The sequence below is a fragment of the Nematolebias whitei genome, chromosome 15 (assembly GCF_014905685.2).
Source record: "Nematolebias whitei isolate Nwh7 chromosome 15, NemWhi1, whole genome shotgun sequence".
NCBI lineage: Eukaryota > Metazoa > Chordata > Actinopteri > Cyprinodontiformes > Rivulidae > Nematolebias > Nematolebias whitei.
In genome coordinates, this window is record NC_056512.1 from 36050144 (window position 1) to 36069800 (window position 19657).

Sequence of the window (19657 nt, forward strand, 5' to 3'; positions counted from 1 at the left end):
GTCTATTTATGTTGCTTTGCTGTGGTTGGTTTTTATGATGCCTCAATCGGTGCCCTATCTAGGACAAGGTGTGAGAGATCTTTTTTAATATCTTCTCGCCTCATGCTTTCTTCCCTTTTCTCCTCTAAGCAAAAATATTATTCTGAATAAGAATAAGAGGGCCACGCTAATTAGCAGCAGCTTTGTGCACTCTGTCCATCTTTCGGACGGCTGTACGTATATGTTCTCATTTAATCTCGGTGCAATAACAATAAAGCTTATTCTGATTCTGATGGTAGAAAAACTGAAACTTGCAGAAATAAGCAGAAAGGAGCATAACAAGCTGAAATTAGAAGAGAGAAGTTAGAAGAAGCACAAAAATGGTTGTAGTTAGCAGAAATAATCTGAAAGGATCACAAAACAGCTGAAAGAACTGCTGGAATTAGCTGAAAATATTTTAAAATTTGCACGAAGAAGCTGAAAGAAGCTGAACCAGAACAAAATGTGAAAGTAGCAGTAAAAGGTTGTAAACAGATGTAAATATTTGGATGCAAAACGTGCTCAATTCATTTTATATCCGAAAGAAAAGTCAGAAAAGACAATGTTTCAATAAGCTAAAGCTGCACCAATACCAAAAGTCACAGCAGGATTTTCCTGAAAGAGCTGAACATTTTGATTTGTTGAAATAGCTTGAAAACTGCGGGATGAGAATCACGCCGAAAAATGTACGGGGAAAAAAAGGATCGTAGTGTGAATGCTTCACAAATGTTTGCACCACAAAATGTAATCGGTAAGAAAAACTGAAAAAAGGCTAATTTTGTTAACTAATTAAAAATGACAGTTGTAGAGTTTTGGTCACACTTTGAAGATCTCGAGATGTCACGCTCAGAGTCCACCTTTGCCTTTCTGTAGCGGGTCAGTCTTTATGACTCCTAGAAGACCGACTGTAGCATTAAAACTTATCAAACCAGCCGATGCTTGAAGTTCAGCTTTGCAGGTTGTTGCATGGATCTGATCCAACCCCGCGCTCGTTCGCCGTATTTATTTTATCCGGCGAACAGCTTTTAGACGCATCAGTCAGCCTCAACAGACTCCTCACACTTCAGTCACCTGACGGTTAAGAGGAGCAGCTTCATCTTTGTCGTCCGTTATCTCTCCTCTACATAATTAACAAAGTGCTCTCGCTACGTGAACTCATTAAGCTTCACGGGGAGATGGAGGCTGATTTTGCTGAAGTGCAAAGTCATCCCCGCTGCACGATTTAAGGGTTCGCCTCTTCTCAACAGAAGGATTATCTGCTCGGCACGTGCAGCGTTAAAGCCGTATTCTCTCTCTGGCACACATGAACCTTTTTGTTTCCATCTCTCCTCCCAGGATCCTTCACTGGCTGGTTTCAGCAGCTTTCCAGATGACCATACTGAGAGATCTGGAGAAACTGACGGGCTGGCTGCGTATCTCAATCATTTACATCCTCAGTGGCATCACCGGCAACTTGGCTTCAGCCATCTTCCTGCCGTACAGAGCAGAGGTGATCTCCTGTAATATTTCCAAACAGTGCAACACTCTGTGCATGGACTGATTATAATTGTCCGTATTTTCTTTGCCGTCGGTCTCAGGTGGGTCCAGCTGGCTCTCAGTTTGGGATACTGGCCTGCCTGTTCGTGGAGTTGTTTCAGAGCTGGCAGATCCTGGCCCAACCCTGGAGGGCCTTCATCAAGCTGCTGTGTGTGGTGCTCTTCCTCTTTGCCTTTGGGCTGTTGCCCTGGATCGACAATTTCGCCCACATATGCGGCTTCATCTCCGGCTTCTTCCTGTCCTTCGCCTTCCTGCCCTACATCAGCTTCGGCCGCATGGACCTGTACCGCAAACGCTGCCAGATCATCGTCTTCCTGCTGGTGTTTGTCGGCCTCTTTTCGGGCCTTGTGGTGCTCTTCTACGTCTACGCGATCAAGTGCGAGTGGTGTGAATTGCTAACCTGTATCCCCTTCACGGACAAATTCTGCGAGAAGTACGACCTCAATGCTCACCTTCACTGAAGCGTAGCAGCAAGATCAGATCATTGTGGACTGGGTGGAGAATTATTTCCCCTTTTTTATAAGAACTAAAATAGTTGTGTTCTTTTACTCTGTTATGAATAGCTATACTCCTCATAAGGACTTTAATTTCCTGTCACACATTGTCCTTTACTGTCCAGTGACGCAAAGCTATGGCACCCCATCAAGGATCCCTGTTTACACAAGAGACTGCCTGGAGAGTCCGGCGCTGGTACAAGGAGGATCATTTGCCTCATTCACAATCCAGAAAAAGTTTTTATTCTTATTCAGGCAACCTCGGAACCTAAGCAGGGACAAATAATCTTGATACCTTTGGTGCCTTGTCAATAAATGTACCAACTACTGCCATATTTTTGTTACATTATGCTGAACACTCGAATGTTTCCTTTTGTTTATTGCTTCTCGAGAAGTGATTATTGTTTTGAACATGGTAGCGTTTTAGCTACCAGTCGACACTCGTAACAGAATTTTAAAACAGTAAAATAATAAATGGAAATGTCTACTTTTTTTTTTTTTAATTCTCAGTAAATGCCTGCTAAATGTTCTGCAGTTTTATTTAAATCGAGCAACAATAAAACAAGCATTTTTGCTACTAATATTCATAATTTACTGAATTTTTATTGGCTCCAACGTGCACAGTACTAAAACGTAAAAACAGCCTTTACAGCTTTTGACAAAAGTAGAATTCAAACGATTTAAAACTCAAAGTTGTGAGATATTTCAGCAATGGCTGCCTTGTTAGCACAAACATTATAAATGGTTGAAAAACATAAGCTCAAAGCTGATATCGCATGTCGTAAAGGGCAAAAAGTGACTTTTTGTTTAAAGAAATGAATCCACAGTTTCTTCTGTCTTCCCGCAGACATCGCTCATTCTTCAGTGAGTCAAAAAGACATATTCAGAATCCAAGCCAACAACCCACGTTGGCCCTTTCATCTCTATATTTTCAATCTTTTCTGTCCTGAGTCCATATCATTTAGAGAAAGGTGTTCACTAGCAGCCACTGTTTCGTCGTGCATACGCCTGCCCACCGAGCAAATACTCCATTTCTTGAAAGCGCAAGTTGGCCACAGAGATTTCAGACAACCCCTTCTGCTTGAAGCCAGCCTTGAGGTAGAAGGGCACCAGGAAGTCCTCGCAGATCAGCAGCGCTCGCCGGAGACCCGGCATGCAGCGCAGGTACTGCAAGTAGCGCCACAAAAGAATGGAGCCCTTGCCCTGCTGTCGACAGTGGCGGTGCACGGACAGCACGTGGATGTGCACGGTGGGGGTGTCTGGAACGTGCCGAGTCATGGCCTCCTGAAAGAGCGAGATTAGACTTGATTGTTGAAATCCAAGCAAAACGAGGCAGATTGAGCTTTTTTTTTTTTTATGTACCTGTGAAAGCCTTTTCTTGTTCCAGCCTGAGCCGATGATGAACGCTACCAGCTGTCCCTCTTCAAACCAACCCAGGGACAGCTCAGGACACAGACTCAGGAAGTTCAGCACTTCGTCCAGCGTGAGCGGACACTCGCCAGACACAGAAACAAAAGCTGGACCGCATTCAGCCAGGGGTCATTATCAAGGTAGCAAATATCACGAAGCAATACCAAAATCCTGTTACATCGAAACTTCAAATCTGACATATGACAAAATTCAAACTATCCTCCAAACATTTGGGAAGTCAGTCGAGCTGTTTGTGAATTACAAAAAGGGAATCTACTCGCCTTCTTTCTCGATTTCAAACACGCTGATGGCGTCCTGAGATGTGAGGTTCCTGAACTCGCTGGCAGGGAGTGTGTGGCGTCTCTGGTGCAGAGGGCTGACCACTCGGACTGGTGTCTTCAGGAAGAAGGGCTTCAGGAAAGGCGAGCCGCTGACCTTTGTTGTCATCATACCTCAACACTACAGTAAACGGGAGCTTTAGGTTATTTTACAAGACCTCTTGATTACGCCGGCTCCTCTTGTGGCTCCCTCAGCTGTGCCTGCAGTCTAACACAGATGCACCTCCTTTTCTCTCCTCCTCATCTTCTTCTTTTCTGTCTGATCCCATAATGCGTATTGGTCGTCTCAAAGCAGGATATCTGTCTGCACGTGCCCGAGGAGTCTCTAAATCTCCTTGATACTAAATGACATTTTGTTCTTGGTGTTTTATTTTTAATTATTTTTTAAAATAACCTTTTGGATATCTTATACCTTGACTAAAAAAAAAAAAAAAAAAACCTTTTCAATATAGGATACTGAGTTACACCAAGAATTAGGTAAATTAATATAAATTTTACACAAAAAATATATTCAGATGTAATATAGACCAATTATTAAAGGCATATGAAGTAATGTAATGTCCATGCTCACTCAGCTGTATATTTTAAAGTGTGACATGATGCTGCAGAATGTGTTAAAACACGTTTTTTAGAGATTAGGGGCATGTGGGCTAATTTAACTGTCCAAAGTCAGGAGGGAGATTTGTGCGGCTCGCAGCTGGGATGATTTCATGCCTTAAGATTTAGCAAGGACTAATTAAATGAGAAGACACCTGCTTTACTGGCTGGACTTGTTTACAGACTTGTTCTGTATGACTGTGGACCCAAGACAAGTTTAAAAGACTTTATTCTCCATAATCATGTTCCAGTTCTGAAACAGTTGGGACGATGTGTAAAAAAGTTTTAATGTAACGTTTTGCAAATCTCATAAACCCATATTTTATTCCCAGTGGATTAGTAGTCTTCTTTCAACTGTTCGCTCTTCAGGAGTCGCCACAGCAAGTCATCCTCCTCCATCTCACTCTCTGCATCCTCTGTCCTCACTCCAACTACCTCCATGTCCTCTCTAACTGCATCCATATATCTCCTCTCTGTCTTTATCCTGGCAGCTGCATTTCTAACATCCTTCTACCAGTATACCCACTGTCCCTCCTCTGGACATGTCCAAACCATCTCAGTCTGGCCTCTCTTAACTTTATCTCCCATTGTTCAACCTGTGCTGTACCTCTGATAATCTCATTCCTAATCTTATCCATCCTTGTCACTCCCTCAACATGTTCATTTCTGCTTCTTGTAGTTCTTTCTTATTTTTGTCATTGCCACTGACCATACAACATAGCTGGTCTCACCACTGTGTTGTAAATTTTTCCTTAACCTTTGCTGCCACTGTTTTTTTGCTAATGACTCCTGAAACTTTTCTCCATCCCCTCCCCCCCCCCCCCCCCCCAAAAAAAAAAAATTCCCAATGGATACAGTAAGCATGTCAAATGTTAAGAAATGGAAACCAAATGGAACCATTAGTGGGAAAAATAAGGCAATTTTGAATTTGATGGCAGCAACAAATCCTGATAATGGGACAGGAGCAACAAAAAGCTATTAAAATGATACAAATGTGATCCTGTGCTCCAGTATCAACATGTGGCACGGAAGCTGCACAGCTGCAGAAAGAAAAGCTTTGCAGAGAGTGGTGAAGGCTGCACAGAAGTCTGTTGGAGTCAGTCTCCCCAACATCACAGACATCTACACCTCCAGATGCAGGAAGAGGGCCACCTGCATCATGAAGGACCCCACTCACCAAGCACACACACCTTTTGCCCCGCTCCCCTCAGGAAGGAGGTTAAAGAGCATTAAGTGTAGAATCACTAGACTGAGGAACAGCTTCTACCCTGAGGCTGTTAGACTCATGAATCTCTAACCAGGATAATCACTGTGAAAAATCACATCATGTTGCTGCTGATCTGTTTCATGTTGCTGCTGATCTGTTTCATGTTGCTGCTGATTTGTTTCATGTTGCTGTGTTCATTCGTGCTCATTTGCTCACAGACTCATGTTTGTGCTGCTGTTAGGTGTATTGATTTTATGCTACTAGTGCTTAGTGTATTTTTAGTTTATGTTTTTCTTAGTTCATATCTTAGATCTTATTACTGTTTTTCTTTTACATTTCATACTTTTGTTGGATGTAACCGAGACCCTGTGTACACAATTTCATTCCACCACATGTACCACATGTGGTGCGAATGACAAATAAAGAAACTCTTGACTCTGACACAAATCGCACAAAACAGACGTGATATGGGAACACCATCCAAAAATGTCTTCTCTGGGCTCATTCAAAATGAACTGAGGCAAAATGGAAAACTGTTCTGTGATCAGACATTTAAAATGTTCTTTCAAAATCATTGACACTATGTTCTAAAGATGAAAAGGACCATCCAGCCCATTTCAGCTTCTAGTTCAAAACCCTGCCTCTCTGATAGTATGGGGGTGCATCAGTGACTCAAGCATGGACAGCTTCTGCACATCTGGAAAAGCATAATCAATGCTGGAAAGTATATATAGGGTATAGAACATGTGCTCCCATCCTGATGACTTTCTCAGGGATGTATTACAATTAATATACTGTATAATATAGTACATTTTAAATACATTACCAGTAATGGTTCAATTTACTTTCAGCAATTTTGTTAACACTTTACCCCGAGTGTAAAATCCAGCTGTTTGGTTCTATCAATCTTCAAGTATCTGACTTTCAAATGTATAAACTCCTGTTCTGGATTAAATGGCTGTACTGAAGGAAACATGGTTCCCCAAGAAAAGTGTGCCTTAAAGCTATAAAAGTTTTGTAAGCTATCATTAGTCTACTTCCAAAAGTTTCACAGCAGTGCCTTTTAAATATTTAAAATAAAAACACTGGTTTTAAAACAAATTCCAGGAAACAGCCTGGAAAAAAATAAACCACAAAGCTTGTCCAAAGGTTCAGTTGAGAAATGAACTTTACAGCAGTCCATAGTTCATTGCACACAATTAAAGTGCACCGACTGAAAGCCGGAAGACGGTTTGTTGTCTGTTTGACCAGCCAGAAGAAATTTTTATCCCAAAAGGTCAAAACCTCTGAGATTTCCTGCACTTCTGAATGTGAAACAATGAAGTCATCTATTTACACAGGTTGAAAAAAAAATCAACATTTATGAGTAAATACTTTAAAGAGATCATAATTCACAAAATTTTGCCATCTTCTTATGACCTACTTCACCAAATGATAACCATTATGTTGTAAAACTTGTAATTTTATCTTACAGCCTTTTTTTTTTTTTTACCTTTTTAAGTCATAAAATGAACTCATCTTAAGAAGAATGAAAAATGTTGTAGTGGCTCAGTCATGAGTCAAAGCATTGAGTCTTTGTACTTTATTGTTATACACATGCTGCTATACACACACAGAGACCGGGACAGATTTTACAGGGAGCCAAAAACCATACTGTGGGGTACTCCTGGATGCCAGGTCAATAGTGGTGAGAACAGGAAGGCACAGTGTCAACTTGAAATGGCACAGAAATGGGAAAATAAAGGCTAAAAATAACCACAGTACTTAAAATGCAGAGGTAGAAAGCCTCTAGAGTCGCATGCAATCAAGCCCAGCTACTGCAAACTTTGCATCAGATGTTTGTTTCAGTAACACATCACTGAATTCTGATATTTGGTCAAATAAAATGTAAATAAGAACGACTCCAACTTAAAATGGCTGTACCTAATGATATATTTTTTTAATATCATGAAGACTGCAAGAGTAAATAAAATGTAAATCCTGTCTGTGGGCTGAAACTGTTGTAAATTGAAGCGTTTGTAAAAACACCAATGTTCGTTGCAAGCAGGCAGCTACTTGAAGGCACATAGATCTATATGCATGATGCTACACATACAGGACCGAGGTAAATGAAGCCACTGCTGTCACAAAACACGTGGCTTTTACAGTCTTTTTTGCAACATTAATACCAAACACGTTGCCACAAAGACTGTACAGAGATCAGTCACATCAATGACAAGTACGCTTGCTGAGCCAAACACTAAACCAGCATAATGCAGAGGGAACTTTAGTTTGTTTCAGGCTTTAAAATCAGCTGTCGAGACCTAAATCTGCAGCTCTGGTAAAAAAAACATGACTGTTAAAATGTTCTCATCTGGAATGGCAGACGCTCTTTAATATATATATATAATAAGCAATAATACACTTTAAAATTATCTACACAGATTTTTTGTTATTTTAAAATATTAAAAGCAAACATGCCGATGTTTAGGACAATAATCAAGTTAAAATAACCTTATCATACAGTATGCTTTTATTAAAAAGGAATGGAAAAACGGGAGTGCAATATCACAAAAAAGGACACAGATACATAAGTAATGACTTTTTAAATACTAATAGTAAACCTAATGAAATAGTCTTAAATGCTCTGGGTTTTTACTAATAATTACAATACCTAAGCGCAAACTGCATTTAAAGACTGTTTCGAATTTATTGTCAAGAAATTGTTAAATGTTAAATTAAACGTGCTTAAAAGCACCACCATGACAGGCAGTGAAATCTCTCTCTGGACTCTACATTACAAGACCACAAATCTGGCCAAGACACACGTGATAAAGAGGTAATGAAATATTTTCAAAGCTGGGAAAAACAGAGGAAACTAAGTGTCAGTCATAAATGTTTTGTATTGATGGAATAAATAAGAGCCCCTCCTCGTCTTTAACTTTCCATTAGGCTCCTTTTCTGCTCTCACAACCACACAAGATTGGTTCGAGGAGGGTTGTTTGGGAAAATCTTGCGAGGCGATAAGATGATCTTTGGGGGAGAAGCGTCAGGGGTTGAAGTGCTCGTCCTCCATGTGAAGGCTGCTTGAAGGACGCAGGAGAGGCTGGCTGGAGCAGTTTGTGCTCTGACTTTTCAGACTTTCTGTGGACTCTGAGGAACCTGCAGTGGAGGATAGAAAAGTAACAATTTAAAGTGATGTTGCCTAATAAACATTCAATAAAAGCAGTGATACATAAAAAACGGCTACCGGTACTTATTCACAAGCACACACACACACATTTAAAACTTGCTTAAAACAGCAAATTTGCTGCTGGAACATGTTTTTTGTTTTCTCTAGCATCAGTGAATGTAATCGTGAAGAATCAGTCAGGGAGGAATAAGTAGAGCTCATACATACAGAAGCAGAGCAGACAGGAAACTCTACATACCAGTTATTCCTCCATACCAATAGAGCAAGAATCAGGACCTAGAGCTGCAAGAAAGTGAGGAGGTTCAAAGAGACAGGAAAGCGTGGAATAGGAGAGGAGTGTTAGGAAACACGCAGAGGCAGGAGCACACAGGTTAGATGCAAAGCACAGAGAATCGTAGCCTTAAAATATCTGATTAAGGTAGAGCTGGAGAACCAGACTGTCGGTTATTCAATGAATGAAACCAAACGTAACCAAGATGCAGAAAGAGTTTGTCTCGAAAGATTTTCTTCTGAGCGGTCATTGGGGTCTAGACCAGTTTTACTTTTCAAACATTAGAAAAGGATTAAATTTCCACCCTCTTTCAGTTTTGATTTTTTTTCTTTCTCTTAAAGGTTTGAGGCTCTTCTACAAAACATATCTGTTTTGTGTGCCTGACAGAATATTTCTCACCAGGCAGGGACAGATCACACGCAGGGTCGCTTTCTGTTTTGGTCAAGCTGCAGCGCTCGCTGCTGCAGTCCTGCAGGATGTCTTCTCCAGAATGCATCCTGTCCTCTGGATCACGCAGGACAGCAACAACGTCAAACAAATTACCGACCGTCTTTTCACAGAGAGCCGAAAGAGAAAACTCACCATCATCTGGAGAAAGAGACTCGGCCACATCCTCAGCTGCTGTTGCCTAGAACAAAAGAGACAAAGAAGTTCAGTCCGTGGCAAATTCTACGGTCAAACATTGAGCAGAGAAGCAGCTTACGTCGGTCGGGGCGGGGCTGCTGGAGAGACGTGTGTGTGGCTGAGCGTCAGACATCTCAGACAGCTTCTCTTCATCCTCCTCCTGGATCGGAGAGGATGGGGATCGAAGGGTGCTGCAACCAAAATTAAGGCACAAAATAAATAATTTCATCTACTTTTTAAAAAACCTTCAGTTTAACTTTTAAATACGCTTAAAAAAAGCAAGCGATACGCCGATGTCCACCATTGCTGAATGATTTAAATAGTTAATGGGAATGCAAGTCAACCTTAATGTCTTTGGTGCAGCGGGCAGAAGTTACACCGTGTATAAGAACAAAATACTTTTTTCTTTTCTTGTTCAAGGCAGCACAGTGACAAATCCTGGAAATAGGGAGCAATTTTATCCACAACCAGATGCAACAGTAGAGCCAGGGGGTGGCCAATGGTGCCCTTGGCCATCAAACAATTTTTGGCCACCCCAATTATTTGATGAAAGTATATTTTTAAGCAATATAAAGACTAAAAAGCATAGTTTCCTCAAATTGCCAGTTTATTTTTCACACGTACGCACACGGTGGTGCCGATCTGGGATTTTGATGTGCCAACCCAATTTTACAGTGTCCTTTTCTACACCTAGATGTAGTTACACACCAAAATGGAAGTCGGTACCTCACTTATTTTCCAAGCTATCCAGCTCAAAAGATGGGGACTGAGCAGCAATTTTGGATTATGACCTGGCAAATCAATTTTTGAAAGTTGTCTAGATGCAGTGATACACCACAATGGAAGTCAATGCCTTAACTGGTACTTAATTTTCAAGTTATCATTCTTACAACACTCAGGCATTTATGACGGCAGCCATCTTGGATTTTGATGTGGCAACACAATTTTTGAAAGGAACTGTTCTTACACCTCGATGTAGCCACACATCAAAATGGAAGCTGGTACCTCGCTTATGTTTCAAGTTGTCATGATCACAACACGCAAGCATGGACCCGGGGGTGGGGGTCCAATTCCCCCTTTTCGCTCCACAACAGGGGACAAAAAAGGGCCATCTGTAGCGTACTCACAAATTACAGTTAATGCTGAAAATAACTGAGAAAAAAATGTTTAGTAAGGAAAAACAAACGTTTAAAACTAAGATTAAAATTGAAACCCAATTTTCTCCACTCAGATATAAACTCGGCACAAATACAAATGATTTTGTTTGCAAGTTTTAACGCACACGTCAGGATACATAAACGTTTGTGCAGTTTTATATATCTAAACATTTCTTGAGTTACGTACTTTTCAGACATTGTAAATGTGATTCTTTTCATTTTAGGATTACCTGTCAGGTGACTTGCTGACTTTGCTTTTCTGCAGACTTCCGTCACTTAAATGCTCTGGTGAGCTTAGCTGTCGGCCATCACCCCCCAACCCCCCGGAAAAATTAATTTCATCATACAGGGGGGCCGAGGGGATGGAAGGGGACACTGACCTCAGACCGTTCAGAGCCTCTAATAGTGAAATGGGCTCAAAACCAGGAGGAACAGAGTCTGAGCTCTGCAAAAAGTAAAAGACAAAAGAAGAGGTAACAGATTTATCACAGACCATAATCTCACAATCTGGATTATTTAGGCTGCAAATGAGTCAAAAATTATGCACCCTTTTTACCATTCTCTTTGCTACGATTTCTGGTATGTTGCACAACATAGATATATTACAAAAAAACTGAAAAAACAAATAATGACGATCAATGTGGTTTTGACAAAAACATCATTAAAAATTTAAACAAGTCAGAAAAAGTTAAACTTCACATGTCTCAATTGGCATTTTGATAACTTTAATTGTATTTAAACAATTTCTTTTAAGGTTTTATATTTATTTCCAGACTGTTCAACTGACTGTTTATGTCACACACCAACTTTTAAATTGTCGAATATTTTTCTTTCACCATTAACTCTTTTTGATACATATATAAAGATGTAGATTTCATCATGTCTTCTCTTTAATCTTTAGTCTTTTTACACTTCTTATACAGTTCACACACACAAAAAAAATCTAGGATTTTTTCTCTTAGATTAATACAATGTTGGAATTTTGGGCAACAGCTGCATTGCACACTTCAAAATGTCTAAACGTTTCTAGTTTTAATGATATTTTACAATAAATGTACTTTTAAGCGATACCATACCATTTTATTTATAAAGCACTTAAAAACAGCAACAAGGCCAGCCAAAGTGCCGTACAGCAAAAACAATGATGAAATAAGATGACGCAGTAAGTAGCAAGTCTTTATGAGCAGGATGTGCGTAGCACTTACTGAGTGCTCATCGTGGTCCATAGTTTGAGCCAGAACTGGACTGAAGGAGACAGGAGAAAGAGCTCCAGGCTTTTTCCTCACAGCTCTGATCTGCAGCAAGGCTCTAAAAGCTGTTCAGAGGAAAATAAAGAGCAGTTCAACACAACAACATAAATTCATTCTTATTAAACCCACTCAGATGTGAAACAATGCAACCACTCTTACGCAGTCTGCAGATGGGACAGTTGTTGGCCTGGTAACGCAGTGTGTCTGCGCAGGAGTTGCAGAGGCACAGATGTCTGCAGGGCAGGATGAGTGTGTCTCGCAGGTCAGATAGACAGACGACACACTCATTGCTGTTGTCACTGTTCTCATCATCAGATGGCTAACAGAATGAAACAAAAATTAAAAAAAGGGCATGCACATCAAATAAGGCTGAATAACTTCAGCATCATGTTTAATGAAAGCAGAAAATTCCCACGGGAACCTTTGTTTCTTGGTTGTTTTTGTTCTCAATCCCATAGATTTCCTGTAAGAGGTAGCTCACACGATCTACCTGTAAAAAAAAAAGAACACACACTTGTTTATGAAGACTTTAATGATTTGACTTTTGGCTGAAGATTTTGTGGCACAAAGATTTGTAAAAAGCAGACATAACTAAAAAAAAAAAAAAAGATACAAAAAATTGTTTCATGTAGAAAATGAAGACATCTGTCCACGCTGTTTACAAAATGCAGTGCATCAGCAACTTCCCGATGCTCTGCCTTCAACATCTAAATATCACCACCTACACAGCTTTATCAACAAGCTGCAGCAGAAAGGTGCTTTCTGGAAGACTGAATTTACACGTGTGATTAAAAACAAAGATTTTAAACTAGACAAAGTAAAAAGTACTGCATTAAATTACACTCCTAAATGAAATCACCAAGTAAAATATAAAGTTTGTATTACAATGAAAGCAGTAAACTTACAATTTGCTTCTGCTTCAGTGGCTTGACAGAGAAACTGCCATCAACATGCTGGAGAAAAAAAAAACAAGTGTTTTATCTCACTTGGAACCGTTACATCCATCACAAGTATTTACTTATTTTTATACTTACTCTTTCAAATGCTGCCAAAAGCACATGAGCATGTCCAAGACAATCTTTCAAAAAGAAAAAACAAAATAAAGCTGTATTAACGTGCAACACTATCAGACAGTGCAACTGTATACACAGTAACATTAGACCAGATGAGTTGTCAGGACCTACCGTCTCCTTCATCGACCACAGCTTGGATTACCATGGGAAACACTCCCCGGTCCAGATCGAAGTTCAGCTTTAAAGACAACAATACACTTGTGTAAAATGGATGATTTATATATAGATGCAGGACGTTTGTGTGGTCTAGTGACAAAACTTCAAACTTACATCTTCTTCTTTCCACTCGCTGAAGTCTATTTTGAAGGCTGGCATAGAGAAATGCTGGTTCACCCCCCGCTTGTAGTGCACTGTTTCAGAAACCATGGCTGGATCCTTTGGACTGTACCTAAAAATTCAAGAAACAAATAAAAAATATATACATTTTGTTCCAATGCATAAAAAAAAAAATAAAAAAAATTGCTGAGTTGAAGGTTAAAAAGGAGACCTGTCATCAAGTACGAAGACAAAAACACCAGACTAACACGTCAGTAATATCTAAACCTAAGTTTAATTGGAAGATGTTAACTTCAGTACAGGCTTTTACTGTCTTATCTGCGGTATCCATGGCGATGACTTGTTGCTAAGGACCCGTTACATCTATTCTTGACTCTGAAGCCAAAGTGTTTCTGGCACAATGTTTCTCACTAACATGAAGTAGCTGTGGTGAGATGCATGCATGAGTTCTGAGATAAGTTATACAAGTATGTGACAATGATTTGTTCAACTCAGATGGAAAATAAAATGCCTAGCATTCCGTGAAGAAATACATGCACCCTGGACTAAGGCGAGCTTATTTTGAGAAGCTGTTGACTTTTTGGTAAAACATTTTGTTATGTTATATTTAATCTAATGCTAAATCACAAGATGCGATGGTGAGAATATGTGATGACTCTCAGCTACTGACACACCCAATTTAAACTCAATATCTGTAAACTTGACAGAGTAATAACCATTTTAGTGTTTTTAATAAGTCTGTTGATGGTTGTAGCCATCTTGAATGGGGCAGACTCCCAGGCTTGATCAGTTGCAGATGTAAATTTATTAATTACTTAATTATATTAAAATGGTCCAATGGTTCATGAGATATTTTGTCAATACCAGATACAGGAGCAAATAACATTGTCTGCCTTCTCCTTTTGGCTAAATAACACCGTAACAGTTTCTGCTAAATCAAAGTAGCATTATGAAATTCTTACACAGCCATGCCATTGGAGAACTCCTCAAACGCCTGGCAGTAGAGGGTGATGGCGACCCGTGCGTCAGCATCGAAGGTAAACTCCACGCTGTACTGAACCTTCGGTTTCCCTCCGTCCTCCAATGATGTGTCAGAGTCATCTTTATATCTAAAATCAAGAAGATGGATAAACATTATACAAAGAATATTTGCCTTTGAATGCTTTTATTGTGTTAGAATCTTATTTTCTTTACCTGACTAAACGCAGAGAGTCCTTTCTGATGTTCACCAGACTCCTCAGGGTTTTCACAGGTTCGTGGGGTGCAGGTGTCACATACGGAAACTAGTGAAATGACAGCAAATTGAATGAATTGAACTAAAATAGTTTAACACTACTGTTACAAACAAGATGTAAAGACACTTACTTTTGAATATGCGCACTAATGAAGGTAAAAGAACATCATGTGTTACCTGAACTGGCCTATTTCCAAGAAAATTCAGGTCCATGTTTTCCCCAAAGAGGTATCCCTCTGGATGTGGTGTGTCAAATTTCTCTCCTCCCATGAAAAAATGGCTGGCAAAGTAATTCCCTGAAGAAGAAAGAAAAGAAAATGATTAACTATGCCATCAGTAAGACACATAGGAACAGATTTGGGCGTAACCTTAGCAACCCCTGTGTCATGAATAGACAAATGAAGATTATTTAATTTTAGTACATGATTTACTTGACAAAAGACTATTCAGTTGTATAAATTCATTCAAATTAAATGTCAGGATTTTTAATATCTGTGCATTTTTAACAATTTAAGAGGCCAAAGCTGCATATTGACACCATGTATGAAACTATTCTTCTTAATCATAAAATTAAAATGCTATAATGAGTAAATATATGATCTCAAATGTGTCATTCCTTGAGAGGGCTGGATATGAGACAGAGACAATGTGACTGAGCAATATGTCTCCTAAACCTGACTGCATACAACAACAGTATCAATGATCAATCACATAAAATGCGCCATAAACCCGATTACCTAAAAGATAATTCGATGTATTTTAGGTTAACAGGAGTAAAAGGAGAAAGACACTGTCAATTACTTACCAGATTTCGGTGGAAATCGATAGGCAGAGTTAGCTTGGATATCGATGTCCTCAACACCAGCAATCCTGCGACTCAGGACGGACCCCATCTTTCTCGATGCTACCTACAGTTAGCTTAGTAGCTACCGCCGCGTCAACAGCTCCGAATTATTAGCTCCGACTTGAGCATAAACAGAAACCCAAACGACTAAAACCTCCACCAGAAACAAAGGGTGCTGTTAATTCGCCATTTTTCTCGCTATATTTTATGGCAGTCGTACTACGAAAAGGTACAAATGGACGAGAAAGCTGTTGTTTTGCCAGAGATATGCTAACTGCGGGGAGGGGGAGCGGATTGGCTGCAGTGTTGCCAGATGGGAAATGAAGTTTCGTACCAGTGACTTGATCGGAAAACTATCACACATACACAGATTTCATTTCAAATTGTCTTATAATTACCTCCTTCTATAGCTCACCAATATAAACAATGCATATTATAGTATATAATACGTGTTTTATCTTTAAGAAAATCCAACAAAACTGTTGAAAAGGACATTAATGGTCGAACAGCGCCTCTACTGGTGTGGAGGTCAGGATGAGCCGCCACCTGCACTGAACAGTTCACAACGACTATTTAATTTTATGTCTATATGCGCAATCCGCCTGGCTAACATTATTTTGTTAATTTGTTTATAGTTTTGTTTGTTTTTGTTATGAATAAAGTTTGAAAATTACAATCAGTCAGACTGTTTGTTTATTCATTCAACCTTTGTTTATATACTAGAAATTAACATCAACCATTCTCCTAAGCCAACTACAATACGATACAACTCAACAATACGATTAAAACACTTGCTAAAGGAATTGGAATCAAAACCTAGTGACATTTATGCACACATTAGGTGTAAACAACAACACCAACTACTAGGTCATTTGTCACAACATTTGAACAAAATTAACATTTTGGCCACGGTGCGTTCTGCATTCAGCCACCTCGCTCGCGCGTCGGTCGCGCGATGTGTTAAATAATTATATTATTCAATGTACGACTTTGTACATTGTGGGAATTTTTAAAAGTATAGATTGCACGTGGCAACGCTGATGTGAGCAGTTCATCCTGTGTTGACAAACCACGACAAGGAAGTCGACCTCCGTTTCTATGGTAACGCACGTCTCCATAGCAACCAGTCCAAAGCGTCTGTCGGAGATTTCATTGCAACCTCTGTAAAGACACATATCGGGAGCAAAAACGAGACCTCGCTAACTGAGCAACGTAGGAGTTTATTTGTTACGTTTTATTGTCGGTTTAGAAAAAGGAAGTGTGAGGAAATGGCTCGAGTGAAAAGTGAGCTACAGGCGGAAGGCTTCACTGTTAAGGCCAACATGAAGAACGCCATGGTGAGTTCAGGGTCGTTTGTTAGCTTAAGTTCCGTACGGAACATACACGTTTTTTGTATGTATCCCGCAGTTTTTGAGCTATTTCAGCAATTTAGTTATCAAAACGTTAAGCTCGTTGGGGACGTGGGTGCTTTACATTTTGGTGAAATTTTTGAAAAATTCATACTTTTCAGCAAAAATGTTCTCATTGAAATTTACTTTTTACATGACTCTTACGTTAATTTTTTATGCAATAAACGTGCATCTATCTGTTAAAGATGCGTAAAAAAAAGTACATTCTTTACAATTTAACACTTTTCTACTGCTTTATGAACATTAACTAAAGCAGCAATTCCACCTGCAAATTAATTCCAACTTTAAACAATAAGAGATTCGGCAGTCACCCAATGATTTATCCTGTTGTCAAATCAGAGTTGAAGTTTAATGAAAGTTTTGGTGTTTCTCTCCTGTTATGCTGCATTTCTGTGGTGGCAGAATTTAGAAGTTCAGCTCTGAGCAGCTGTGAGAGAATTATACACATTTGTCTGACGTTGTTAATTCAGCTATTGTTTAACTATTTACAGGTTCATTCAGCCATTTACAGCTTCTGTTTAGCTTTTTTTGGGCTAGTTTTGACAGTGAGAATCATCTGTCCTGCTTCCTTCCCCCTTCTGCTAATTTCAGCTTTTTTGTTTTCTTTCAGCTAAAGTTCAGCTGTTTTTCTGCTTGTTTGAGGAGTTTTTTTCTAGCTAATTAAATTGTTTAATTCAGCAAACATGCTCTTTCAATCTCTTTCTGCTCATTTCAACAGTTAGTGCTGTTTTTTCAACAACTTCTCAGTTTATTTTAGCTGTTTTTGGCTCCTTATAGCTTATTTCTGCTAATTTGAACTTTTTTCCCCATCTACTTCCCTGCTAATATCCGTTTTCTGTGATCCATTTCTTCATATAACTATAACTTGATAATAGTTTGACATAGAAATGCCAAACATCACAGATGGCTGCCTCCTTAGTCAACAATAATTTCTGTTGATTTTAAGGTCACAGAGTAACAAGTCAAGGCCAATAATAAAGGTCACATGCCGCTTACTTTAAATGTCTTTATTGTGAAAACTGCTAAACAAAAAATGTTCAACTTCACAGTTACCTTGTGGGTCACCAAAGATCCCTGTTGATTTTCAAAGTCAATGGGGTTAAGGTCAAAGATAATTCCTTTAATTAAATTTGGGAACCCGTTGACATTGAAATCCCAACCATCACAGGTGGACACCTCATAAGACATTTTTCTTGATTGTAGGGTCATGAGGTCAAAGGTCAGGGTCAAAGCTCACCACTTTCTTGAAATCGCTCTAAATTGATAACACTTTCACATAGAAATGTCAAACTTCACAGCTGGACACCTCATGGGTCAACAAGGATCTCTGTTGGTTTTAGGGTGAAATTAAACAGCATTTAACACAGTTTTGCTTTTTTCTTTTCTGAGCTAGCCTGTTCTTTATTTCCTGCTGGTAGTTTGCTACTTCTGGCTCTTCGTTAAAAAAAAAAAAGTCAGTTTTTATTTTATAACACAATGTACTAGATGTAAAGGTCTCATTCAGTTTATTTCTCCTTTTTGCTTTCCACTCCACTATTTTACCAGTTTTTTCCTTTCTGCCTCGCCAGGTAGCGGGCCCCTTAACTACAGGGATTTTTAAAGCAAGACCACTCAAACCTACCAACTTTCGTAAGTGCTACGAGCGTGGAGAGCTGCCTGTTTTCCTGGTACATGACAGCAAAGGCAGCATTAAATGGAAGGTAGGGTCGCTACTGTTAAGTCCTTACAATTATTTCACTATCCACTGCCAAAAAGACTAGGGGGGTACTATTTCAGGAATACACATATGCACTATTTAAAAGACTGAACTATATTACAAACATCAATGAAAACATTATCTGTAAAGCAACACCCAATTCTTACTGATAATAGAAAGATAGTTTTTATCTTTTTTTTAATACAACATCCTGTTTGAATCCAACATTTCTGTCAAATAAATGTGGTTGAAGCTGAAGAGTGCCATATAAACACTGTTTTTTGTTATTATCAAGGTGATGATGAAGACATCCTGATGTATGCTCAATAATCCAGGTAGAAAAATCCAAAAAAGTTCAATCTGGTCCTCTGGACATTCAAAAAAACAAAAACAAAACAAAGCAAAAAAATCTAGAAACGTTTCGTCTCTCATCCAAGAGACTTCCTCAGTCTGAGGTGCTGTTTAAGTGCTGATCCACTCTGAGAAGGTGCTATTTAAGAGACTGAGCTGAAAACAGCACCTCAGACTGAGGAAGTCTCTCGGATGAGAGACGAAACGTTTCTAGATTTTTTTGCTTTGTTTTGTTTTTGGTTTTTTTGAATGTCCAGAGGACCAGATTGAACTTTTTTGGATGATGAAGACAGTTTTTCGCATGCTCACAAGCCGCAGTGTGCGCTGTTCTCCTGTAGGGGGCAGTGTAGACCAGCTGACTTATTGAAGGTTCCACGGGTCATTCATTCATTCAACCTTCATACAGTGAGCCACGAGGACTCATGTACAAGAGGGGCCTGCTACACACAGAGCATCTCACAGCACCAGCCACAGAACCCATCAATGATAAATTCTAAAGGAACTCAGGGTGGGCACAGCAAAAAACAAACTAACAAACAAACACACAAAAGAAGTAATTGTGTAGGCATTTGTGTGTCTGTGTATAAATGTGTGTGTGCACATCTATCTATCTATCTATCTATCTATCTATCTATCTATCTATCTATCTATCTATCTATCTATCTATCTATCTATCTATCTATCTATCTATCTATCTATC

The 19657-nt window shown here is 39.3% G+C and overlaps 4 protein-coding genes across 7 annotated transcripts in view; 2 read left to right on the plus strand and 2 right to left on the minus strand.

The window, feature by feature from the left end:
- The window catches only part of LOC119421774 (inactive rhomboid protein 1), a 952927-nt gene that overhangs the window by 35851 nt on the left and 897419 nt on the right, over positions 1-19657 (plus strand). The gene's annotated exons all lie outside the window — the stretch shown is intronic.
- aanat2 (arylalkylamine N-acetyltransferase 2) lies at positions 3027-3917 on the minus strand. The gene is made up of 3 exons (XM_037689150.1): positions 3740-3917; positions 3411-3565; positions 3027-3332 (listed from the first exon to the last, which is right to left on the minus strand). The coding sequence occupies exons 1-3, from the start codon at positions 3906-3908 to the stop codon at positions 3027-3029; spliced, it is 630 nt and encodes a 209-aa protein (XP_037545078.1). The 5' UTR covers positions 3909-3917.
- Positions 7168-15797, minus strand: mgrn1b (mahogunin, ring finger 1b). 4 transcript variants are annotated; one of them, XM_037689136.1, is made up of 17 exons: positions 15463-15797; positions 14835-14953; positions 14618-14706; positions 14386-14532; positions 13418-13535; positions 13259-13325; positions 13109-13152; positions 12980-13027; positions 12496-12564; positions 12234-12393; positions 12030-12139; positions 11055-11269; positions 9747-9858; positions 9626-9671; positions 9443-9547; positions 9011-9054; positions 8661-8741 (listed from the first exon to the last, which is right to left on the minus strand). In XM_037689136.1, exons 1-16 carry the CDS (start codon positions 15548-15550, stop codon positions 9014-9016), a joined length of 1578 nt encoding a protein of 525 aa, XP_037545064.1. In that variant the 5' UTR covers positions 15551-15797; the 3' UTR covers positions 8661-8741; positions 9011-9013. The 4 variants fall into 4 exon arrangements, with proteins under 4 accessions (XP_037545063.1, XP_037545065.1, XP_037545064.1 ...); XM_037689135.1 differs by lacking the exon at positions 9011-9054 and having other exon boundaries at positions 7168-8741; XM_037689138.1 differs by lacking the exon at positions 9443-9547.
- pacrg (PARK2 co-regulated) overlaps positions 16697-19657 on the plus strand; it is an 8141-nt gene continuing 5180 nt past the window's right edge. The window contains exons 1-2 of the mRNA XM_037689145.1: positions 16697-16838; positions 18479-18610. Coding sequence (XP_037545073.1) covers positions 16770-16838; positions 18479-18610 — 201 coding nt within the window. The 5' untranslated portion in view covers positions 16697-16769. The remainder of the gene's footprint in view (positions 16839-18478; positions 18611-19657) is intronic.

What these genes read in the sequence shown, in the direction of transcription:
- aanat2 (XM_037689150.1), bottom strand. Translation starts at nt 3,908, where the DNA reads ATGATGACAACAAAGGTCAGCGGCTCGCCTTTCCTGAAGCCCTTCTTC. An exon ending in GTTTGAAATCGAGAAAGAAG is followed by an intron (nt 3,566 to 3,739) that starts GCGAGTAGATTC and finishes AATGCGGTCCAG; the next exon opens with CTTTTGTTTCTGTGTCTGGC. An exon ending in ACAAGAAAAGGCTTTCACAG is followed by an intron (nt 3,333 to 3,410) that starts GTACATAAAAAA and finishes TCGCTCTTTCAG; the next exon opens with GAGGCCATGACTCGGCACGT.
- mgrn1b (XM_037689135.1), bottom strand. Translation starts at nt 15,550, where the DNA reads ATGGGGTCCGTCCTGAGTCGCAGGATTGCTGGTGTTGAGGACATCGAT. An exon ending in GTCAGCAAGTCACCTGACAG is followed by an intron (nt 9,859 to 11,054) that starts GTAATCCTAAAA and finishes TTTTGGTTGCAG; the next exon opens with CACCCTTCGATCCCCATCCT. An exon ending in GCAGCCCCGCCCCGACCGAC is followed by an intron (nt 9,672 to 9,746) that starts GTAAGCTGCTTC and finishes CTTTTGTTCTAG; the next exon opens with GCAACAGCAGCTGAGGATGT.